At 47.4% G+C, this 22,426-nt stretch overlaps 1 protein-coding gene across 5 annotated transcripts in view; it reads right to left on the minus strand.

Moving 5' to 3' along the window:
* Positions 1–22,426, minus strand: part of MDGA2 (MAM domain containing glycosylphosphatidylinositol anchor 2) — a 315,520-nt gene that overhangs the window by 54,815 nt on the left and 238,279 nt on the right. For all 5 annotated transcript variants that reach the window (XM_042868550.1, XM_042868537.1, XM_042868569.1 and 2 more), the window contains exon 9: positions 15,905–16,174. In XM_042868550.1, the coding sequence (XP_042724484.1) occupies positions 15,905–16,174 (270 nt within the window). The remainder of the gene's footprint in view (positions 1–15,904; positions 16,175–22,426) is intronic.

Below are 22,426 nucleotides of genomic sequence, written 5' to 3' on the forward strand. Positions count from 1 at the left end.
CAGCCTCGTGTGTCCTTTTAGGGAGGCCGAATGCCATTCTACTTTGTCAGAACCTCTATCAGCTGGGGCAGGCGTGTAAGTTCAGAGGAAAATCACAGAATTAATCAGAAAAAAAGCCTTCATGCTTGGTTCCCTCCCTTCCCACTCTGGGAATCGAAGCCCTTGACGCCTTCCCTGCCCTGGCAGTTACGCTGACCGTTACAATGGCCCTCCCGGCCCCGCGCACTCTGCCTCAGTGCTGCCTCTCCTCAGAGGGGAGGGGAGGGCACCTGGGGCCTCCTCTCCCTCCTGCCTTTGGACTCGGCAGTTTTGGCCGCAGTTTGGCCCGTCAGGGAAAGGGCCGGCAGCCAGCGCAGGGAGACGGGGAGCCACAAAGCTTAGGATCCTAGAATCACTCAGGCCAGAAAGAGAATTGCGATCCCCGAGCGCAACCGCACCCCACCATGCCCACTGCCCACCTCCCTCAGTGCCACATCTTCAAGGCTCTGCAACACCTCCAGGCAGGTGACCCCACCGCTCCTGGGCAGCTGTGCCTGTGCTAACTGCTCCTTCTGACGAGGTCTTTCCTAACATCGAACCTGAACTTCCCCTGGCCCTACTCAGGGACACCCCTCTCATCCTGTGGCTGTTACCCAGGAGCAGACGCCAATCCCTCCCTCGCCCCCAGCTGCTGTCAGGGAGCTGTAGAGAGCAGCGAGGGCTCCCCTGAGTCTCCTCCACGCTGACCCACCCAGCTCCCTCAGCCCTGTGCTCCAGAGCCCTCCCAGCTCCATTCCCCTCTCTGCACACGTTCCAGGGCCTCAATGTCCAGCTGGCAGTGAGGGGCAGCACTGAACGCAGCGCTCAAGGTGCAGCCTCACAGTGCTGAGTGCAGAGGGACGTTGCCCTTCTGCTGCTGACCGCACTGCTGCTGACACAAGCCAGGAATGCCGCTGACTTTCCTGGCCACCTGAGCACACTGTTGGCTCGTGTTCAGCGGCTGTTGCCCACCACCCCCAGGACTTTTTTCCTCTACGCAGCTCCCAGCCACTCGGCCCCCAATCTGCGGTACGTCTTGGGGTTGGTGTGAGCAAAGCGCACGACCCAACCCTTTTTTCTGCTGGATTACTGGAAGCTCTGCTTCTGTACTGGACTGTTCTTCTTGCTCTTTTGGAACACGTGGCAGTCCCTAAAATGGAACCAGCGCGAACCAACTCGGACATCTTCCTGAGCAGCCAGAACACAGAGGCCGGCTTTACACCCAGCACCAAATGGCTGCAGAGCTGTGCTGTGGGGTTTTTGTAGGGCTTTTGTACCACCACACTTCCTAAGAACTTACTGTCATGTGAAATCTCATTGAGAGCGCTCTCAAATGCTACACAGTTTGGGATGGGATCAGGAATAGGTAGTGACATGGATACACCAGCACTGTTCTGCTCTTGGCAGGCATACCAATGTGCTAGCAGTAGGCAGGCTGTTGTACAGTTTCTCCAGTGAGGAAGAATCTGTTCAGCAGATAGCAAAGTGGTGACAGCCGAAAGGAAAGTATATCCATTAAACAATATTTTGTTCTAAGTTTATGGGTTTTTTTGCTGGTGACAAGTTGCATTTTGTGCTCAGTGCACCCGGGATAGAGCTGCGCTGATGCATTTATCCATGTTTCTAAATTACCATCATCTGTTCAATTTGCAACAGCTGCACTACTACATGCTGACCAAACCATTAGTAGACATGAATGTTATACTGATGTGTGAATGAGATGTCAACAGCTCACCAGTATTAAAGCAGCTGTTGTTGCAGACATTGTTGAAACATTATTTTCTGAAGGATAACACTCATCAAGGTACACACATGGTTTCAGTCGCAGCTTATTTCGTAATAAATCCAAGAGTGAGCCAGGGGGAGGGGCAAGCATCACTTGTGTCACCAGTCCCAGTGCTGCAGAATGAATGCAAAGCCCTTCTGCTGCAGCAGCCCTCGCTTGGAGCCCCCTGCATCCAATGTGCTGCTTGCTGCACACAGCATCCCAGCTCCTCCAGGCACTACATCTAAAATATTAGCTACCGACTCCTTGCTAGCACATGGCCAAAAATAGCATGAAAGGCAGCAGGGAACTGATTCATAGAAAACAAACAAGCAAAAAAGAAAGCCCCTTAGATGGCCTGCTGCTGATTTGTGCGTCCTCTCTGCATCTCTTGAGATCTCAGCAAAAGCCAAAGTGCTCTCCTGAGTAGAAGAGAACTGATGAAGTCACTCATATGGCTCCTGGGCTGTCACCTTGACCAGGAACTTTTCTTTTCACCTCACTCAATCATTTATCCTTCAGAAAAATGAAATAATCTCCAAAATAATTGTTTTACTTCAGCTGCCATTGCACGCGTTCCAACAGAACATAAGAAATGGAGAACATGCATTGCAAATCCGAACGCTAATGAGTGCAAACACAACCCACTGATTTCCAGCAACGCCAATAAAATGAACAACGCCGTTCTCTCCCTAATTATAGCAGCTGACTGCGTACCCAGATGGAGCCTGCGAGTGCCGGGTGAGTGTTGATGCTGCTTGTCATGCAGAAACAAACAGGAGTAACCGTGCAGGCAAAGCACCAGGAAGTGACAGCTTTGGTAGACATGCAGACACAGCACTGAAGGATCCATTTCCCTGCGTTGTCTGTTTATGTTCCCCCTATCTTCAAATCTATTTCTGCTAATTCGCTCGGCGTCAGGATGTTTGCAAAGGCAGCATCTTCGCTGTCTCAGATCCATATTGGTAGCACATATGCACTTTAACTTAACATGACAAGGAGTTCGGCGTAAGCAATGATCGGGGCGTCTCGCACTCTGTAACAGCAGCCATAAATGTTGAAGGAAAGATAAAATCAGAGATTTACAAACGCTACCCCTTCTGGCAAACCCAGCTCCAGACCTTTCTATCTTTAAAATGCATGAAGAGGATAAATCCTAAACAAAGCAATATATTTAACGGTGTAAAATACTGGGAGACACAAAGTTTATGAAAAATGCTGCCCATTACTGTGCTCTGTTTTATTGCAGGATATATATTTTATGAAGGATTTTCAATAAGAAAGCGGAGATGCTTTGTTCCCTATTTGCATGTCTGAGAGTGAACATCCATTAGTGAGGCACTGCACAGGCTGCCCAGAGAGGCGGTGGTGCCTCATCCCTGCAGACACCCATGCTCAGGGGATGGGCTCTGAGCACTGATGGAGCTGTGGGTATCCCTGCGCACTGCGGGGTGGTTGGACCAGAGGGTCTTTAAGAGTCCCTTCCAACTCAAACCATTCTGTGGTTCTATGGCTCTGTGGTATCCTCGACCCATTCTGGACTTCCCACCACCTGCCTCATCCCACCGCTGCCGGATGCACAAGCAGTTTGGGATGCATGGCACAGGGAGTGCATTTCATCATTTGGAAAAGTATCTCTCAGACTTTTTTTTTGCCAAAACTGCTCTTAGAAGCATAAAATCATTTTCCAACAGCCTTAGTCCATTCAGAAACTCCTCCAGCTCAGGTGCCAAAGCCTGAAATCCACACTGCTCCTCCCCAGCTTTCAGAACAGCTCTCACATTACGAATGTCCTCCCTCCTGCGGCTCACCCTGCTGCACAGCCCCATCCTGTGTGCTGCTCTGCTCTGCTACACCACATGTAGGCTCCATCTGCAGCCATCTCCTGCCTTCTGGATCTCGTGTGCGACCCGCTCCGTACCAAAGCCATGAGAGCTGCTCACACTGCTCTCATCCAGGGCAATCTGTCTCTCATGAAACTACAGTCTGAAACTGAAGCTAAAAATGAAAGGCTTGGCTTATTCCTTTCTCCCGCAATGCAGCTACAGATGCCCTCATTCCTGCTTGCAATCATCATCATCCCTCACACCACTTTCTTGTTGGCAGTATTTTTCATCTGGGACAAACTGCAAAACCTTAAACCTTTTCAAGTACAGCACTACACTGTGGGTTTTATTTGTGCAACATCTCTAAGATACTGGCAGGAGAAAACTAGAGGACAGGTAAAGAGCACAGATGTGGCCCTCCTGAAGAGCAACTTCTAGGATGGGTAATGCTTGGAGACAGATACAGAGCCTGAGAGTCTCAGCACCACAGACTGTCCCTGCAGCCCCAGCTGTCAGACCCAGATGGATATTGGGATGGGAATTTGTCAGCAGTGGGTCAAGGGGGTCAGGCAAAGGCTGTGCCCCATAGGGCACACAAAGCAAAGCAAAGCCTCTGTTTGTGGTGCAGGCTGCAATTTTTCTGTCACCGATGTGAGCTCTGCAGAAATCCACTGGAAATTGCTGTCATGGAAGGGGAAACGGTGTCACTTGCCAGTAAGTGCTAAAGACCCGATAAAGGAAGGAGCAGTATGGGAAGGGACATGGTGATGTGGACAGCAGGATGCTGGTGGGAAACTGCAAACAGCAACATGTCACTGCATGCACAGAAAGCAAATAGGGTGGGTAGGGAAGTGCTGACAGCACCCGATAAAAACCACAGCTCGGGATCAGAGAGCAACACTGAATTATGGGAGGAGCATTTGTGGAAGGGATTCTGCATGGCTTCGTGCAGAGTAATTCATGAGCACGAGGCTGCTGCTGGACTGGCACCATCCCGTAGCCATGGCATCACCCCACAGCCACTCTGCGTTGGTGCTGGTGCCACGAACATCCTCCAAGCATCCCCAGGCATCCTGTGCTGCTGGGTCCCATGGCTGCTCCTTGGCCAAGCCCACTGGCTCCTGCTCCGCTTCTGTCGCTGGGCCAGGCTTCTGCAGTAGCTTTACAGGCTGCTGTAAGCTCTCCCCTCTTGGTATGCTGAGTTAAACATTCATATTCCCTTTATCTCTTTCTTACCTCCCCAGTTCCTGGTAAATACAAGCACCTGTGGCTGCTCTGATCACCCCAGAGCCAATGCCATGCCCTCACACCACACAAGCAAACATGCTTGTCAGTGCAGTCAGGGCTCTCCAATGCAAATGTTGCTCCATTCTACTGCATTATAGCTGCTGCACAAAGCATCCTGTGGTCAGCGCTGGGGATTCTTTGGTTTGCTCATATCAGCTCCACTGCACAGCACAGCATGAAGCAGGTCAGGCTCCCGGCTGGCAGCCTTCAGGACACAGCCCCCAGGAACACAGCTAAACCCAAGCAGCATGTGCCAGCAGAGGTTTCCCACTGGTGCCTGGCACAGCCACATCCCCCATCCTTGCCTTTCCTGGCTGACTCACTCTGTTTTCTACTATTTTCCCAAGGTTCAAAAATAAATCGATCCGCATCACTGTGAAAACCTCAGACAGAATCACAGAATTGTTAATGTTGGAAAAGACCTCCGAGATCCCCAAGCCCAACCCCAGCCCACCCCACCATGCCCACTGCCCACGTCCTTCAGTGCCACATCTCCACCACCTTGAACACCTCCAGGGTCAGTGGCTGCCCTGGGCAGCCTGTGCCACTGCATCACTGCTCTTTGGAAGGGAATTTTTTCCTAACCCATTCCTGCACTCTTCAAATGAGACTCTTTGGCCTTAAGCTGTAATCAATTAACTTCATCTTTCTCCTCTTTCTTGTTGACAGGAAAGGCATGGCTGAGATGCCCACCTGGACACCTTTGGTCACACTGGGCAGTGAGGGCTACACTAATTCCCTGCCAGAAATAAATACTCCAAGTTGTCAAGCAGACAGCTGTTGGCTCAGCTCCTTCTGGTGCACGTCCCACACCAGTGGGAAGCACAGCACCAAACGTCTGTGTGCTGTGAAGATTGCCTTTCCTGCTGGATGCTTTCAGGAGGCACTCTGGGCTCAGGAGCACTTATCCTCTCTATGGTCTCCACGGTCTTTAATTAAAGTCAAATACCTGCTGTGACCAGCTGACGAATGAGAAATAATTTTCTTAAATGGTAGTGATGCTTCAGGAGGAATTTCAAGACCACACAGATGAGAATATACAGTGACATATGGTCTTCAGCTGTCTCCTGAAGCTCCCGGCCACCCATGGCTGTTCCTAAGCAGGAGAACAGACATTGCTGGAAAATGCAGACTGGATGGGAACAGAAATTAAGTTTCTGACTGTTAGAGTGAGATGTGGAACTGGAATACAAGACTATTGCAGCCAATGGCACAGGAAGAAATGCTCTCCCGTCCTTGAGAAAGATATAAATGTTACTGCAACCATCATTAGGCTTTACATGAAAGATTATAACTTATATAGTGAGTTTATAGCCTGTAACATTCATTTAGACTTACTGGAAAGCTAATAACTTATAGTCAGCTTGTAATCAAATCTTCCTTAGAGAAACAGTGCTGCAGACAGTGAGGATTTAGAGGTAGTTTGTACAGATGTCTTCACAAAGGAATAAATTAATTTAGCAGTAAGCCAATCCACTCACTCTGCTGACACATAACAGCTGATGGAGCTCAGCTGGTCCTGCCCTGACCTCAGCCTCCTGTTTGCCCACTGAACCTCAGAGCCTTTCCACCCAGCTGGAAGGATCCTGCCTGTGACACGGCTCTGTGCTGAGAAAAGGGAAAACTGATGTTTGCCTAAGGGGGATGGAAGCTGCTCCCTGCTTCTGTGCTGCTGGAATATGTACCTCTGACCTTCCTCATTGCTGCCCTGCATATCTCTGCTGTATCCAGGCATGTAAAGCTTTCCTGTAAGCAGTCCTGGCAAATTATGGGCCATTTGCATGCAGGAAAAATCCTCTGTATAATAGCAGTCGTGAACAAGTCCACACACAGCGGAAGCAAAAAAGGAAGAAAATACAAATAGTGCAACGGCTTGCATATGTGATCTGGCATCAGCTACTAAACATTCCTCTCTTGGCTAGCTATTACTGCTGATTCCAGTGATACAACCACAGCAGATCCATCTGACACTGGGAAAGCAAGGCAGAGTTGTATGAGGTGGATTAAGTTAGCTCCAGACGTGGTTTTGGACTCTAATGTCTGAATTCCTTCTACAAAGGACCAGTCTAAAAGAGCAGCTGGAGCCATGTTTGCCACCTCCGAAAGAAAAACGTGGCTGTGGGGATGTGCACCCAGGGCAGCCCCTCACCTTAATAGGTAATTACACTATTAATGCCCCTTCAGACCTAAATGAGTCTGTTTTAATGCCATGGCTAAATCACTAGCTGAGATTTGGCAGCACTGAGTGATGGATGCAGTGCAGTGCAGCCCAGGTGCTTCAGTCCCTCTGAGTTCCAATGCAGTCCCAGAAATCAGAAATCAGACGCAGCACTGATTAAATTGTTTGGAATTATAGCACAGCCATCTTAGTAGCCAATTAGCACAAGATAATTTCTGTGCACATGGAAGAAGTCTCACAAATGGAAATTGTGCTCATAAAGCAGAAATACATTGCAAAATCATTGATTCTGCTCTGCAAAAGCGCAAAGTGGGAAATGAAAGTGACAGAACGTGGGGGGACAGTTTTAGCTTTAAAACTAAAGGAATGGAGATGAAGTTAGACATTGAGGGAATCATGGAATCACAGCATGGCCTGGGTTGCAAAGGAGCACAGTGCTCATCCAGTTCCAACCCCCTGCTGTGTGCAGGTCGCCAACCAGCAGCCCAGGCTGCCCAGAGCCACATCCAGCCTGGCCTTGAATGCCTGCAGGGATGGGGCATCCACAGCCTCCTTGGGCAACCTGTGCCAGTGCGTCAGCACCCTCTGGGTGAAACAGCCAGCCCTCCAGCACGGATCCTCAGATAGGGGTTCTATTCAGCTGAACCCATGGCTCATGCCTGGGAATGAAGGAAAGCCTGTACCTGGTGCCAGGATGCACTGTGCTCAAGCATCAGAGCTCCAAAAGAAGGTGGTTAATGCTCCAATGCTGTGCCCCAGGTGGTGGGCAGGAGTACGTTGCTGAGATCACAGTTCCAACCCTTCCATGATGCTGTGGGAATGGTCTGAGTCAGAAGGGACCCTTAAATGCCCTCTGGTCCCAACTCCTGCAATGCACAGGGACACCCACAGCTCCACCAGTGCTCAGAGCCCATCCCCTGACCTCGGCTGTCTGCAGGGATGGGGCAGCACCACCTCTCTGCACAACCTGTGTCGCTCTGAGCCCTTCCTGTTTCCACAGTGTAAAACTGGGTTTGAACTGCTTAGGCTTTAAAGCTGTTTAATGATTTTTGGCAATGTTTTAAGCACCAGCACTGCTCATTTAGCCAATTCTGCTGTGTAAGAAATGCATACATAATTCTATAATCTTATACATATTTTTAAAATAATTCTCCATTTCTAATAGTGAAAGATAGCCTGAAAGTTTAGGAAGAGACATAAAAGACTTCTATTTGGACAGAAAATAGCAATGCTTGCCCTTGCAACTTGTCTGCATGGAGAGAAGCTCAGGTTTGTGGGTGTTTTATCAGTAACTTCTCAGTGCCAACAAAGTTCTGCTCTACGGTGACAATCTCTTACATCAGTTGATCATAATCTGTCAGAGGTATGGAATGGCTTTACACGACACTTTTCTTAGACTGGGGGAAGAAACTTATACTGTATCTTTACCATCACTTTTTTTTTCTGGTGATGAGAAGGAGGAAAGCTCAGCTTGGATCTTTTGAACAGCTCTGTTTCCTTTTTGGCCCAATTCTGCAATGAGATGGGCCAGGACCCACCAGGACACCACTGAAAGGATACCAACAGGAGCCAAAGCACAGGAAAAGATGCAACAAGGAAACAGGTTTATGTAAGAGAGGTGCACATAATTATAAAGATTAAGTGAATATCTCATTGCTGATTACAACTTTAATGGAAAATGGAAAACAAGTTCTGATTGGCATCAAACAAAAACCGATGATTCCCCAGCTTTTGCTCTTAAACAAAAGCTAGGATGAGGGTGGTTTTATTTTCTCCTTTGTATTGGAGTGCTTAACTTTTGTCTATCACTGGTTTGCATCCTGCAGCAGGAGTCACAGCCATGGCCACGCCACCCCTGCAGGGAAGCAGTCACCCTGCTGATGGCCCTGGATCTATCTGGTCTCTATTTTATTCAGCTGCTTTTTACCCTTTGGCACAATTCAGGCTGAATTAACAAGTTGAGCCACTCCAGGAAGCGCGTTCCTGTGCCTGGAGCACACGTGTATTCGTACTGCTCTCAAAACTGATCAAAGGAAAAAGTATAATCAGGTGTCAAAAGATACGAAGGGGCCCAATTTCTGGAGACACATGAACTATTTAGATGAGTGCAGACACGGATCCTGCAGTTGGGGAAAAAAGCCTCAGTGTTTTCCTGCACTAAAGAAGCCCTTGGATGTTGGATTAGGTTTACTCAAAAAACATATTCCGTGTTACCGGGTTTAACCTCTTTTGACTTCATCTCTGAAGGCTCCCATCTCTTCCTCATTCCATCACAAAGACCTTTTGGCCCCTACAGAAGGTGCTCATCTATGCGCCCAGGGCAGAACAGCCTGTGGGTATCTCCAGCCCAGCGTTATCTCCTATGAGTCCCACTGTACCAGCAGCACGCTCCTGGTGCTCCCACTGAAGGCAATGGGCTCTGCTGACAACCAGGAAAATGAGACAGCTGTCTTGCTGGCATTGAAATGTTAAGAAAAGGAAAAAAAGGAAAAAAGTGATGTTCTCTACTTCTGCGTGGTTTAAAAGCAATTTTCAGAAACAGACATCACCACGATAGCATCTTTGTTCGGGCTGTAAATCAGCAGCGAGGAGATGAAAATTCAGTCCAAGGCTTTCAATAACACCACCGAAGAGAAGATAAAGAGCAAAGGGAATCAGACCTCAGCCTCAGCCCTGCACTCTGGCAGATTTCTAAAGGATAACCATCAGAAAATTGCCCATTAAAGCAAAGTATCTGAGTGCCTCCTGACAGACGGGAACACGTCGCTGAGAGACCCAGGGCCAAACCTGCAGAAGTATCTGTGTGGTTTGGGAAATGTCACGGCTAATCTCAAGGCAGATGAAGTGTCTAAAAGCAGTAAGTAGGGTGGTGCCCCATGTTCCTCAGCCAGGAGGAATCCAACCTGAGCATGCTGGGGGACAGGAGCCCAAGGAGAGCTTTGTTTTCAGAGATGCCCCCAGGCAACATGTGCAAGCTCCAAGGTGATATGAAATGCAGGTTGGATATTAGGAGAAGTTTTTCCCCCAGAGGGTGGTGAGGCACTGGCACAGGTTGCCCAAGGAGGCTGTGGATGCCCCATCCCTGCAGGCATTCAAGGCCAGGCTGGATGTGGCTCTGGGCAGCCTGGGCTGCTGGTTGGTGACCTGCACACAGCAGGGGATTGAAACTAGATGAGCATTGTGCTCCTTTGCAACCCAGGCCATTCTAGGATACTATGATTCTACTAAATTGTCTTCTTCAAATTAACATCTACAAAGTGATAATGAATTAGTAAAGTAAGTAATTTGTCTAACAGACTAATAGGACAAAACTTTGGGGTAGGGAGGAGGTGGAGCACAGAACAGCAAGGGAGTACAGGAAGGACAGGACCATCCGCAGACCTGACAGCCTAGGTGTGCTGTCGTAAAAGAATTTCTGAGTGTGCTGCTGATGCATTCATCTGGACATCTCTGACCCCACATGACTTGTTTTCCCTGCTCTGGAGCCAGGCTGGGCTGCATGGCAGGCAGTGAGGTGGGGGCTGAGGCTGAGTTCCCACAACCCTCCCGTCCTCCCCACTCTGTGTCTCTCAAGAGCTGCACTCAGTGTAAGCTGGAAGAGGCTATGAAGAGCAGAACAAATGCTCTAAGGGTGAGAAAAGGGCTGAAGTGCAGCTGCTGATGCTGGCTGGAGAGCACTGCGCTGTCTCTGCAAAGATGCCCTGTGCTGCAGCAGGGAGAGGGCATGACAAAAAAACAAACTTAGAAACAAAGAAACAAGCAAAAAACTGGAAACAAACAAACAGAAGTAACAACACTAATGGGAGCATCGTTAGATTAAAAATTAATGGCAGCTTGCTAACAGGCACTCACACACTGCTGCAGGGCTCCTGCGTTCCCATGCGTGGATTTCCTCGAGCAGAGGGGATGCAGAGGACTGATACAAGAAGGCATTAGGGAAATACTGCAGGATTAGAGCAGCAGAGAGCATAAACAGGGGAGATTCAGATTTATAAAAACAAAAAGCCCTCAGGCTCTCTGCTGCTGAGTCTATATGACAAATTCTGTATTCACCAAACTGGATTGGTTTCCTTCAGACTGCAGTCACACCAGGGTTACATGCTGCCAAAAGTAACAGCACTGAACGGGCTGGAGGAACGGTGTCCCATGTTAAAGAAAAGATAAATATTTCAAAGAACAAAGCAAATGTAAGCTCTCAATTCTCAGTGAGAGAAATGACTATAAGAGAATGGGAAGGGTACCTACCAAGGTGAATACTTGTTCTAACATAAGAACACGTCTCTATTTCCAGCATAGTGCATTTCCCAAGCTTCCTAGAGACCATCAGCTATCCCACTAACATGCCTGTGAGCATCACTTATCATCCTACCATCATTTTTTAAAATTAAAGGGACACCACCAATGGAAAGCACAGTTTTTATCCAAGTAGCTGTTAGTGTTGCTAAGATGAAATAATACTGAGCAGTGTTAGATTAGAAAAAGAAAACAGAAGAATGTTCTTCCAGTTTTCATTTGTCATTCATGGGGAGCACGGCTCCATCACAGGACTCAGCCTCGCAAGGCTCACTGTGAGCATCAGGGGGCTCTCCAGAGAAAGAAGTAGAGTGTTGCATCCAATTATCACTCCCCATGTGCATGTTCTGGAGGTGAAGGGGTTGGTTTGGCAAAGGCGGCGGCACAGTGGGGTGGAATGGCAGCACGGTGGTGCTGATGGGGAGCAACGGGTTCCATGCATTTGCTTTTGTTCTGTCCACGTTTTTGTTTACAAGTGAGGATAAAAAGGATGGCACGTGCCTCAAGTGGAGCAAAACCTTACTTTTTGATATTTCTGCAGCTGGTGTTGCAGGTGAGACAGGCTGGTCTCCTAAAACATTGGAATTTATACAGAAATATGGGAAGCTACAAACAACAGACACCACTGTCCCTTAGCTCAGCACAGAGGCTCTTCTGAACAAGAAAGGATCATAGAATCATAGAATCATAGAATCACCAAGGTTGGAAAAGACCTAAAAGATCATCCAGTCCAACCGTTCACCTATTCCCAATAGCTCCCACTAAACCAACCCTCAACACAACATCCAGCCTCTCCAGTGCCTGCCATCTGTGGGTGATGTTTGTGGTACAACGTTTGCAAAAGTTGAAGGCAGTGCTGCTGTCAACTCAGATTGATGCTGCACAGACCAGAGGGATCACGTGCTGGCAGCCAACAGTTCTTCCCTATGGTAGAACTATGGTCAACCCTACGGTGGTGACTATGGATTGACATCAGACTCAATCCAGAAGCACTGAGACTCTGTCAGAAGACTGGATAAGTGAATGATTAATGACTGGCTCATTAATTAATGTGACATTTTAAGGAGAAAAGAAACAAACAAACAATAGTCACCAAAACGACGACGCAAAACAAGTATCCGAAACTCTCCTCCCAAACATGAGTCTGGTGGGGCTTCCCTGTGCAAAAATCAGTTGATAGAAGTATCACCACCAGTGTGCTGTCACTGCTGCCCATCATTAAGATTATTAATTTGAATAGCAGCACACCACCCATACACAGCACCATCAATCCCAGCTACAGACAACAGACCTCGTGCTGTAACCTGAGCGCAGTGTCACGCCTGATGCCACGATGCCTTCCTGGCCCTTTCAAACACACCAAGCTGCAGCTCAACAGCTGCAAGAATTCAGCGTGGACCTAACAACATGTTGTTCCCTTAGATGTCACTCTTTGGACAACAGCTTTTGTACACAGCTCAGCCTGAGGCAGGCAGCAGTGCGATCAAGACTTCAGAGTTCTGCTCTGATCAAATGGGTGGAAAGAGTGCATACAGCTTTAAATCATGGAATCATATCATAGAATAAATCCCCAAACGTGCCTCTTCCCACACTTCTCTCCCCACGGACTCAGCTCCTGTGCCCACAGTGATGCCCAGCATGCGCTGCCTCTGCCCTGCACGCAGTCCCTCCTCCACACACATGAAGCCCTATGAATAGACACTGCCATTCATGACATTTTCTGCATCTGAGCCTTTTTTTTTTTTTTTCTTTTCAGTTTGCTTCCACTCTTGGCAGGGTTTTAATCACCGCTGTCTGAAATGTTCTTTCCGTCTCTCTTTGGGCATTATGTGCGCCATCAACCACTGAATAAAATACATAGATTGTGAAGCTGGGAGCAGTGTGAACTCATCCTTGCTTTCCCACAATTTTGCTTGTACGTTCTCATTTATTTTTAAGACAGTAGCAGGTTAAATCTGCCTCAGGTTGGCCCGTCTGATATAAATCAACCCTCTTTTGCACATGTGATTTATTTCACTCGCACCTTCTCAAATTTGGCACAGAACCCAAGTGCAGTAAAAACGGGTTTTGCGAATTCTAGGGCCAGCATAAATCTTTTCACGCAGGCATTTTCAGTTCAGTACTGAAAAGCCTTCTCTTAGCATACCAATGCCTCTCTGCAGCCCTTGCAACATAAGCATTGCAGCATTGTGCTCCAACATGAAACCCTGGAAATAAAACCAACTGAAAATGGGCTATGACAACTCCTATGGTCGCAGCCCAAAGCCAGGCTCCTGCCATGGGTTATTTATTTGTTGCTTTTTTTCAGTGTGTGTGTGTCAAGGAATGAGCTATTTTTTTTCCTGTAATCACAGCTTCCTTTTTACCATTTCATCATTTTTCTTCTACACTCGCTTCAGTGCTTCTACACTTCCCAGTGCTTTAATTTCATCTGTCCTCATGGGACTTGGGAGCAGAATACATTTGCTGCTGTTTTCTAGGAGCAGTGTCAGCAACTCCACGTGTCAGCAAATAAATTTACTAAATATGAGCATGTGGGTTTTAACCTGAAAGGACTGAGGAAAACACAAAGTCATAACCTGAAGGGTTACTCTCAGCATCTTTAATGCAGCCATACAGTATAAATTCGCATAATGGGATGGACTAAAAATGAGCAAGGCGCACAGAGGGATGCGAGACAGAGTGCATCATAAAACCATTTTAGTACTAATTTTCAGTTATATGCTTTGCTTTGGCATGGTAATAAATCACAGAAAGCCACTCAGATTGCCCCAATCTTGGCAAAATAATTGCCTCAGAATAGGTTTCTACAGTTTTGGGTCCAAAGAGTGATGAAGAGTAAATTGAACTGCATTTACGCATTTGAGGAAAAAGACTTTTTCTCTGGTTTTCTTCAGAGTCACCTTCTGGATAAAACTGCAAAGAGCTGGTGAAGTCAGCAGCTGTGAAAGCAGCTCTCTGTGTCGACTCAGAATGATCATTCAGCCAAAGGCTTCATTACATTTAGGAAGAGGTAGAGCCAGCAGTCATTGGGAACTCGCTGCATTCCCACCATGGTTGTGCTGCGTGCTGCTGGCCCCAGTGGAATCCCTGCCAACATGATGCCAACCAACTACATCCAAAGGATAAAGAAAGGATCCATCAGGCTTGTAAGTATTTTTTTCCAATAAAACCAATATGGGTTTTAAAAAAATAGCGGGGAGCTGAATCAAAAAATGATGGATGTATACAGAGGTTCTACACTGACATCCAGGACATGAGCAGTGCAAGGTCCCAGAGAGCATTTGGAGAGACTACAGGGCCAAGGAGCTGAACAGCTCTGTGGGACATTGGTTAAACCCATGCTCTCTCTGCTGCTAGCAGTGAAACTGATAATAACAACCACTTTCCTACACAAGGACAAGGCTTGGAGCTGTGCTTTGATCTGGTTGTAGCTGGAACAAGGTCAGTAAACATGAATAAAATCCTAGCTGAGATGGATATCAGTTCTTCTAGGAGAGCTCTACGTTGCATGTTCTGAAGTCATTGTTTACTGGTTTTCTTCTCCTACTGCTCCTTCCAAGAAGCTAACAGGAAGCATTTTAAGCTGCAACAAGACTACTGGTCTGGCACCCTTAGGGAGTCCAAGGCTGTCCATTCTGACCACCAGAGAGGGCCCATGCAGGGCACTGCCTGGCAGTGAACAAGGAGTCTCTGGTCCACCTCAGACCTTGGGAAGAGTTGGGTCACTTCACAGAGATGCTTCATTTCCTCCTGAGTTGTTAGACTAAGTCTGAAGAAGCACAGAGGGATGGAGAACCTAATGCTGACCTCAGCCTGGGCACAGTTTCTGCAGCATGCAGGGGTGCTTGCAGGATTAGGCAGCTGAGTTGACAACTCCTGTCAGCTAACATCCTACAGAAGAACCAAGACTTGTGTCTCTAAAATCCCTATTAAACATTTAGATCCAATAGGGGATGCTGAAGATAAATGACATATAAAGTATGTCTAAATCCAGGGCATGGTAAAATCATGGCAGGGGTTGCACATCTGCCCTGAGTCTGTGATCTTGTGTATTAGGTGACCTTAATACCTTTTGCCTCTTGAGAAAAGGAACACATTTCCACAACACTGTACATAGACTGCTTGCAGTTGCTCAAGACAGCAGTCTTCCTGTCCTGGTTTCTGAGCTTGCTGAGCGTACCAACAGAGAAAAGGAAATTCAAGCCTTATTGCAAATTTCGAAAGGAAGAAATTTGCTACCTGATGTCTTTCTCAACGACTCTTTCAAAAGCATATGGACAGCTGTGAGTGGAGGAAGGACATTTGCATTTTGCACGTAAAAAACTTTATCCTTAAGCCACTGAACGAAGCTGAATCTCCTGTTTTGCCACCAGCCTCCCCGCAACCCAAACCTTTACGCTTTAAGCCATAAACCTGCTTTGAAAGACATATCTTGGCCAACACTCCACATGAGGCAGCAGCAGCATCACCCGACGACACCCGAAGCCGCAGCATCCGTCACATCCCCGCGCTCCGAGATGCCGCCAGGCCTACCTGTGACCAGGAAGCTGCAGCGGCCGGCTCCCGCTTCATTGATGATGTTGCAGTTGTAGACGCCATAGCTGTCACGGGAGAGGCTGCTGACGGTGTACTCGGTGGAGTCCTGCAGGTCAAACTGGCCTGTGCGCAGCAGCTTGCTGCCCAGCCGCCACTCGTAGGTCAGCACCCGCGTCGGGTAGGCCCGCAGCACCCGGCAGCTCATGGTGATGCTCCGGCCTTGGCCCTGCCGGATCTCGAGGAAGGTCGGCTCCACGGTGGGGGGGTCTGCAGGGGAGAAAGCAGGGGCTGTGTCACAGAATGGCCTGGGTTGCAATGGAGCACAATGCTCATTCAGTTCCAACCCCCTGCTGTGTGCAGGTCGCCAACCAGCAGCCCAGGCTGCCCAGAGCCACATCCAGCCTGGCCTTGAATGCCTGCAGGGATGGGGCATCCACAGCCTCCTTGGGCAACCTGTGCCAGTGCCTCACCACCCTCGGGGGGAAAAACTTCCTCCAAGTCAACGCATTCTGCTTATTGGCGTTTTCTACAGAATACCTAAAGAGAAACCAAAGCCAGCCCCCAGGCTCAGTTGCTTCCTTTGGGACAGAGACGTGCAGCCCAGGAGGCTCAGCCTTCTGCCTCACAGAGGAGCCCCAAACTCTACCAAGCTACATGAGGAAGAGGTAGAAAACAAGGGAGAAGCCTTCACATGGTGGAGACAAAACACACAAGGTAACAACCTTGGTGTGGGGTCCCAGGCAGCAGATCTGTGCTCAGTGACAGACCCAACTTTGTCACTGGGTCCATGGAGAAGCTCAGTACCCCAGCAGCTGCCCATAGGCTCCAGCAAAGCCATATAATCATATTATTTATCTACTCAGGTAGTAGGTTTGGTATTGCAGTAAGCATTGAATGGGTCAACATCTCCTGACTTGAATTAAACTGCACTTTAAATAATTCAGATTTTCAGACTTCAGATTCCAGGAAAATACACAAATATGGACAACATGCAGTGTATGCAAAAGCCTAACTTCATTCTCATTTACCTTTGGGTAACTTAATCACTGCAAAAGAGCAATCTGCACAGACTGATGTTGGCACAACTATTTAGAAACGTAACACACACAAGAATTGTGCTCATGTTTGCAACCGGATGCCAAACACTGACAAAACATTCAGCCTCTTTAAAAAACACAGCCTACTTCCAGCCCTTTAGAAACAAGAAAACCTCAAAGCTTCCCAGGCCAGTAAAGTACATGGGATCTTTGCATCCATGTTAAAAGGTCTTAGAAGCATAACATCTAAAATTCCCCATGAGAATGGTTTGCACGTAGTCCATGCTGTGCTCCCTCCAGAAAGAGCTCTCTTATGGTTATCTCTCCAAGAGCATCGTGTCCTCAGGTTTTTTGTTGATTGGTATCTCCACCAGAGATACCAATAACCTTCAGCCTCTTGATATTTAATTCCCTGCATAATGGAAGCTGTAAACAGATTCTCTCAGCTCATGTAATTGAGAAACCGCACTCGTACGTGTACTGCTGCTCATCGACTCTTGCTTACAGAAGACATCCAGATAAATACAGAAATAAAGCTGAACTTTGGAGACTGCCATTTCAGACAGCACTGCTTACAGGTCATGGCCTCCCACTACCATGTTTGCAGCTCATCACAGCAATCATCACTGATCTTGTGACATCATCTAAAGCTGCATATGGAATGAGTGTGGGGGGACTACGAAGATTTGGGAGCACAGCAAGCAGAGAGGCAGAAGTGGTAACATCAGCCAGCACACAGGGCCTGATGGCATGTGGTGAAGAAGTGGCAGATTAACCTCTCTGATGGCAATTACCCCAATTCAGACTCCACAGACCAATGAAGAAGACAGTGATGTGGAAACCACCAATTCACAATCTCATCAACGCCAGCCTGACCTGACACTTCTTTTTACATCAAATATCACAGAATCACAGAATCACAGAATTGTAGGGGTTGGAAGGGACCTCCAGAGATCATCGAGTCCAACCCCCTGCCAAAGCAGGTTCCCTACACCAGGTAGCACAGGTAGGCATCCAGGCAGGTCTTGAACATGTCCAGAGAAGGAGACTCCACAACCTCCAGAAGCTTACCTGGTACATGGGCTGCATTACAGATATAGACAGCAGCATACAGAAGACCACAAACTGCAAACCTTCAGTACTGCAAGCTTTCTATCCATTGATAATATCCCCCAATTTTGTGTCATCAGAAAATTTCATCGGAGAGTGACTATTCTTTGTGTCCAGGCACAGAATGAAGAATACGAAAGAAAATCAGTTTGTCAGAAATGCCATTACTCTCTCTCTCCAGCCTGATACCTGCCATTTCAGCACGACCCAACAGTATCTTCATCTGTCCTCACTATACAATTCCTGCACCTTATCCAGCTTCTCTAATAGTCTCCCACAGAAGTAGCTTTGCAGGGAACTGTTGGCTTAAAGATAAGAGCTACTTTAGAAGCAGAAGATGTGACAGTTCTCAATTTCCTTGTAGAAGTTGTAGTATGGGAGAGCTATTCGGCTACTCAAGCCTCATCTGCCTTTCACAGCTTTCCTTGTATTTTCCTCTAACTGACCCGCCTTATAATTTTTCCAGATATCTTTCAGATATCTTCTAAATCTTGATACATTACAGATCTCAGAGAGATTGCTATTCAAATTTGCTAATATTTACAATTGCCCAGCCATTTCTCCTCATGAAGAATTCTGTTCTTCAAGTTTTTTTCCCAATTAGCACTAATGATACTGATTTCAAAATCCATCATCTCTTCAGACCTATTAACTTTATACTCATAGCCAACACCATGGTATTCTCATCAAAATAGGTACAATTTTCATCAACCTCAAGCCAGACACAAATTAGGCTATAAAAAAACACATAGCATAAAGGTGGTGGAAGAATCCTAGAATGGCCTGGGTTGCACAGGAGCACAGTGCTCATCCAGCTCCAACCCCCTGCTGTGTGCAGGTCGCCAACCAGCAGCCCAGGCTGCCCAGAGCCACATCCAGCCTGGCCTTGAATGCCTGCAGGGATGAGGCATCCACAGCCTCCTTGGGCAACCTGTGCCAGTGCCTCACCACCCTCTGGCTGAAAAACTTCCTCCTCATATCCAACCTAAACCTCCCCTGTCTCACTTTAAAACCATTCCCTTTGTCCTATCACCATCCACCCTTACAAACAGCCGTTCCCCTCCTGTTTATCCGCTCCCTTCAAGTATTGGAAGGCCACAATGAGGCCTCCCCAGAGACTCTCCAAATTCTTCTCTCTCCATTCTTTGGTCACAATCTCTGATCAAAGACCTCCTCCTGCCTCAGCATCCCCAGCTGAGCCTGGTGGGGACAGAGAGAAGCTCACAGAAGGCACTGGAGAGCTGGAGGCAGGAACTGCGTGCGTGTGATGTGTGAAGTACATTTGAACGGATAATTTGGCCATCATTTTCTCCTTTTGCTTTTGGAACTTGTTTCACGTTTAAACATTCAAGATTTGCCCACAACTCTTCATAAGCCAACTCCTTTTGCTTCTTATGCCACTGGATGTACCTTATTCAATGAACAGTTATTCTGTTCACCTGTCCGTGGCAGCTCTGCTCTAATGACTTTCATCATATTGGCATTCAGCTCTCTCCCTCTCTTTCCTCCTGGTTTATTTACTCATAAGATACTTTACCCTTATAAAAAGCTTTTAAATAAAGTTTCCCCTGCCTTTAAGGTGAAAACAGTCTTTAAAATCCAGACTCTCCATCTATTCCAGAACAGATGACACCCAGTGACAGAAAAAGAAAATTAACTTTGTTTATTCATTTCAGAGGTACATTTTTACAGGTAATAACTTTAATGGAAAAGGAAAGGAATGGTAAAAACTACAATATATGACAGTAGCCTGTGCTAATAGTTTATATTTATGGTTTTTCTGGTTTTATAAGATGGTGAGTTTGCAGCTAGCAAAGGTGGAAGTGTCCTGAGCATCTCCCAACAATAACAATGCTCAGAAGGAAACTTATTCTGTCGCTGTTTGGAGCTTGTATGTTGTTCAATTCATTTGCATTAGCTCTTCCCCAAGGCTTCAGCATTTTTATTTAATTTACTTTGCTGTACTTATCCCTATCTTTCATAATTCCAGTATTAGTTTGTGAAAAACATACAGAAAAGCTGCATGGGGAGCACACTTCATTTTCTCAAACAATTATCTTTGGGAAGCAAACAGTCTGAAGTTAAAACGGGCTTTATATTAAAGTTTAATGAATTTTTTAGCCTAAGTAGTTTCAAGTCTTAAGGATTACAAAATGGAAAACGAAGGCTCCCCAGCTATCAAGAGACGTGGCACAAGGATGCTGGTTTGCCTTTAACTGGACAGCTGCCCTTCACAGTGTGCACTGAGCTGCGGTGTACGCAGCAAGATTTGTTCAGGAGCAGACATACCATTCTGCTTCTCATATAGTGGATAAATACCAGCCAGCACGTGCTCATGGAGTCACAGGAGCTGGAAGGGACCTGTGAAGGCCATCTAGCCCAACTCCCCTGCAATGAGCGGAGACATCATGGTGATGAAGATGAACGGTTCAGCTCAGACTCCACCTGGCCCATGTCCTACACTGCCAGGCAGCCCAGCCAGGGCAGAGACTGAAACGCCTGCAGAGCTGAGACAATTTAAGGAAGTGCCATTTCCAGTTTCTGATTGAAACATACTGTCATCTACTTTACTCCCTGAGGGATGTGCGACACAAAATGAGAATCGCTGTGGCCTAAAAATGCAGCCCTTTCCCTTCCTTCTTCTCTTAAGTTATTGATAGCATTTGCATCCTGCCCAGTAAGGACAGCTGAGCTAAGCAGTCAATCTCTTTTTATTTATTGCCATTTTGTCTCTATCTCTGCTTGTGTTTTGACATATTATTCCCAGGCTCTGAAGATTACTCTCAGGAAAAGTCTGTGGCATTTTTTTGACTTCCAACAGAGGCAGAGTTCTGTCTTCCAGGCCACGTCAGCAAGTATTTTACAGATTACAAAGTAGATGCTACACATTGTGCTGTTGGCAATGGGGTTTTACTGCTTTTACAAAAAAAAAAAAGATTCACTAATACATGTGTGTAAATATATCAGCACAAGACACATGGAAGTCTGCTAACTGAAACCTGCTTATATAGACAAAGAGAGCTGGTACATCACAGATAATGGCTAGCCAGATGGTTGCAAGGCTTTTACCTTTCTCCAATAGCATTTGTTCTGAAGCTAAGCATAGAGGAAGTCTGCACACTCACGTTAGATTTACAGCTCTGCAGACCTCCAGGGCAGAGCTGTGCTCCTGCAGGCTCTGCAGGCTGGAAGGCACTGCAAACTCATCTGATGCTCTGTTTTGTTAAGCGTGCGAGTTGGAATCACACCTGCTCAAAAAAGGGATGCTTTCCAAAGAAAGCCTGCTCCGGAGAACAGTGCCACGTGGAGTAAATTGGTAATAGCAGACATGTAATGGGAAGCCCATCGTTCACACAGGAAAAAGTTTTTAATGACGTCAATCTAACGGAGGCTCAGGAAGGAGATTCTGGAGCCACTGTGGGCATTTCTCTGCAAACAGCTCAGGGTTCGTTAGTGCTCCAACTGAACGGCAGCGTTAGGAGCCAACACAAAGAAAGAGCCCCAGCACAGCACTGGAGCTTTAGGACGAGTAGCAAGAACTATTCCTTCAAACACTGCACCTGAGCACTGCAGCCCTTTGGGCAACCTGCTGCCACGCTCAGCACTGGAGGGCAGAGGCACGAGCGGAGTCAGCACAGGAGCAGAGCCAGCAGGGCCGAGCCACAGCCTCCAGCACGTGGCTGGATGCAGAGACATGCTGGGGAAAGATCGCTCTATTCATCTGCACTGCAGGGCTCATTACGATGCTGGCACAGCCTTACACAATTTCCACCCCCCCCCCCCCTGCAACCGTTATTCCCACATCTCTCCATCCTCCAGCTGTTCTTTATGGGAGCCTCTAGCTGTTCCGAGGATTATTTTCATATGCAATTGAAAGCTGAAATGAAATGGTGCTTTAAGCTTTCCAGGTCCCAACTTGGTTTTATTTAACACGGTAGAAAACAAAACAATACCGAAAAATAAATTCAACTCAGTCTCATGACCACCATGGAGAAGCAGTCAGTCTTGGTGGCAAGGGCACAAGAGCAAGCCTGCTCCAGCAGAGCTCCCTTCTAAGAGGTTTATGTAGGTGTATGTACTCAGCTGGGACCACCAAGTTGCTCTTGACACAGCTCTGCTAAAACTGTCCCCTGAACTCCCTGATGGCAGGGCACGCATCAAGAAGAATGGCTGGAGGGCAGCTCTGCCTGCAGGGCTTTTCCCAATGGAGAAGCCAGCAAGCCCCCCAATGGAGAAACCACCAAATCCCCCAGTGGAGAAGCCACCAAATCCCCCAATGGAGAAGCCACCAAATCCCCCAATGGAGAAGCCACCAAATCCCCCAGTGGAGAAGCCACCAAATCCCCCAGTGGAGAAGCCACCAAATCCCCCA

Source organism: Lagopus leucura, unplaced genomic scaffold (genome assembly GCF_019238085.1).
Source record: "Lagopus leucura isolate 7727_CA_CO unplaced genomic scaffold, USGS_WTPT01 Super-Scaffold_1, whole genome shotgun sequence".
In the NCBI taxonomy this organism is placed as follows: Eukaryota; Metazoa; Chordata; class Aves; order Galliformes; family Phasianidae; genus Lagopus; species Lagopus leucura.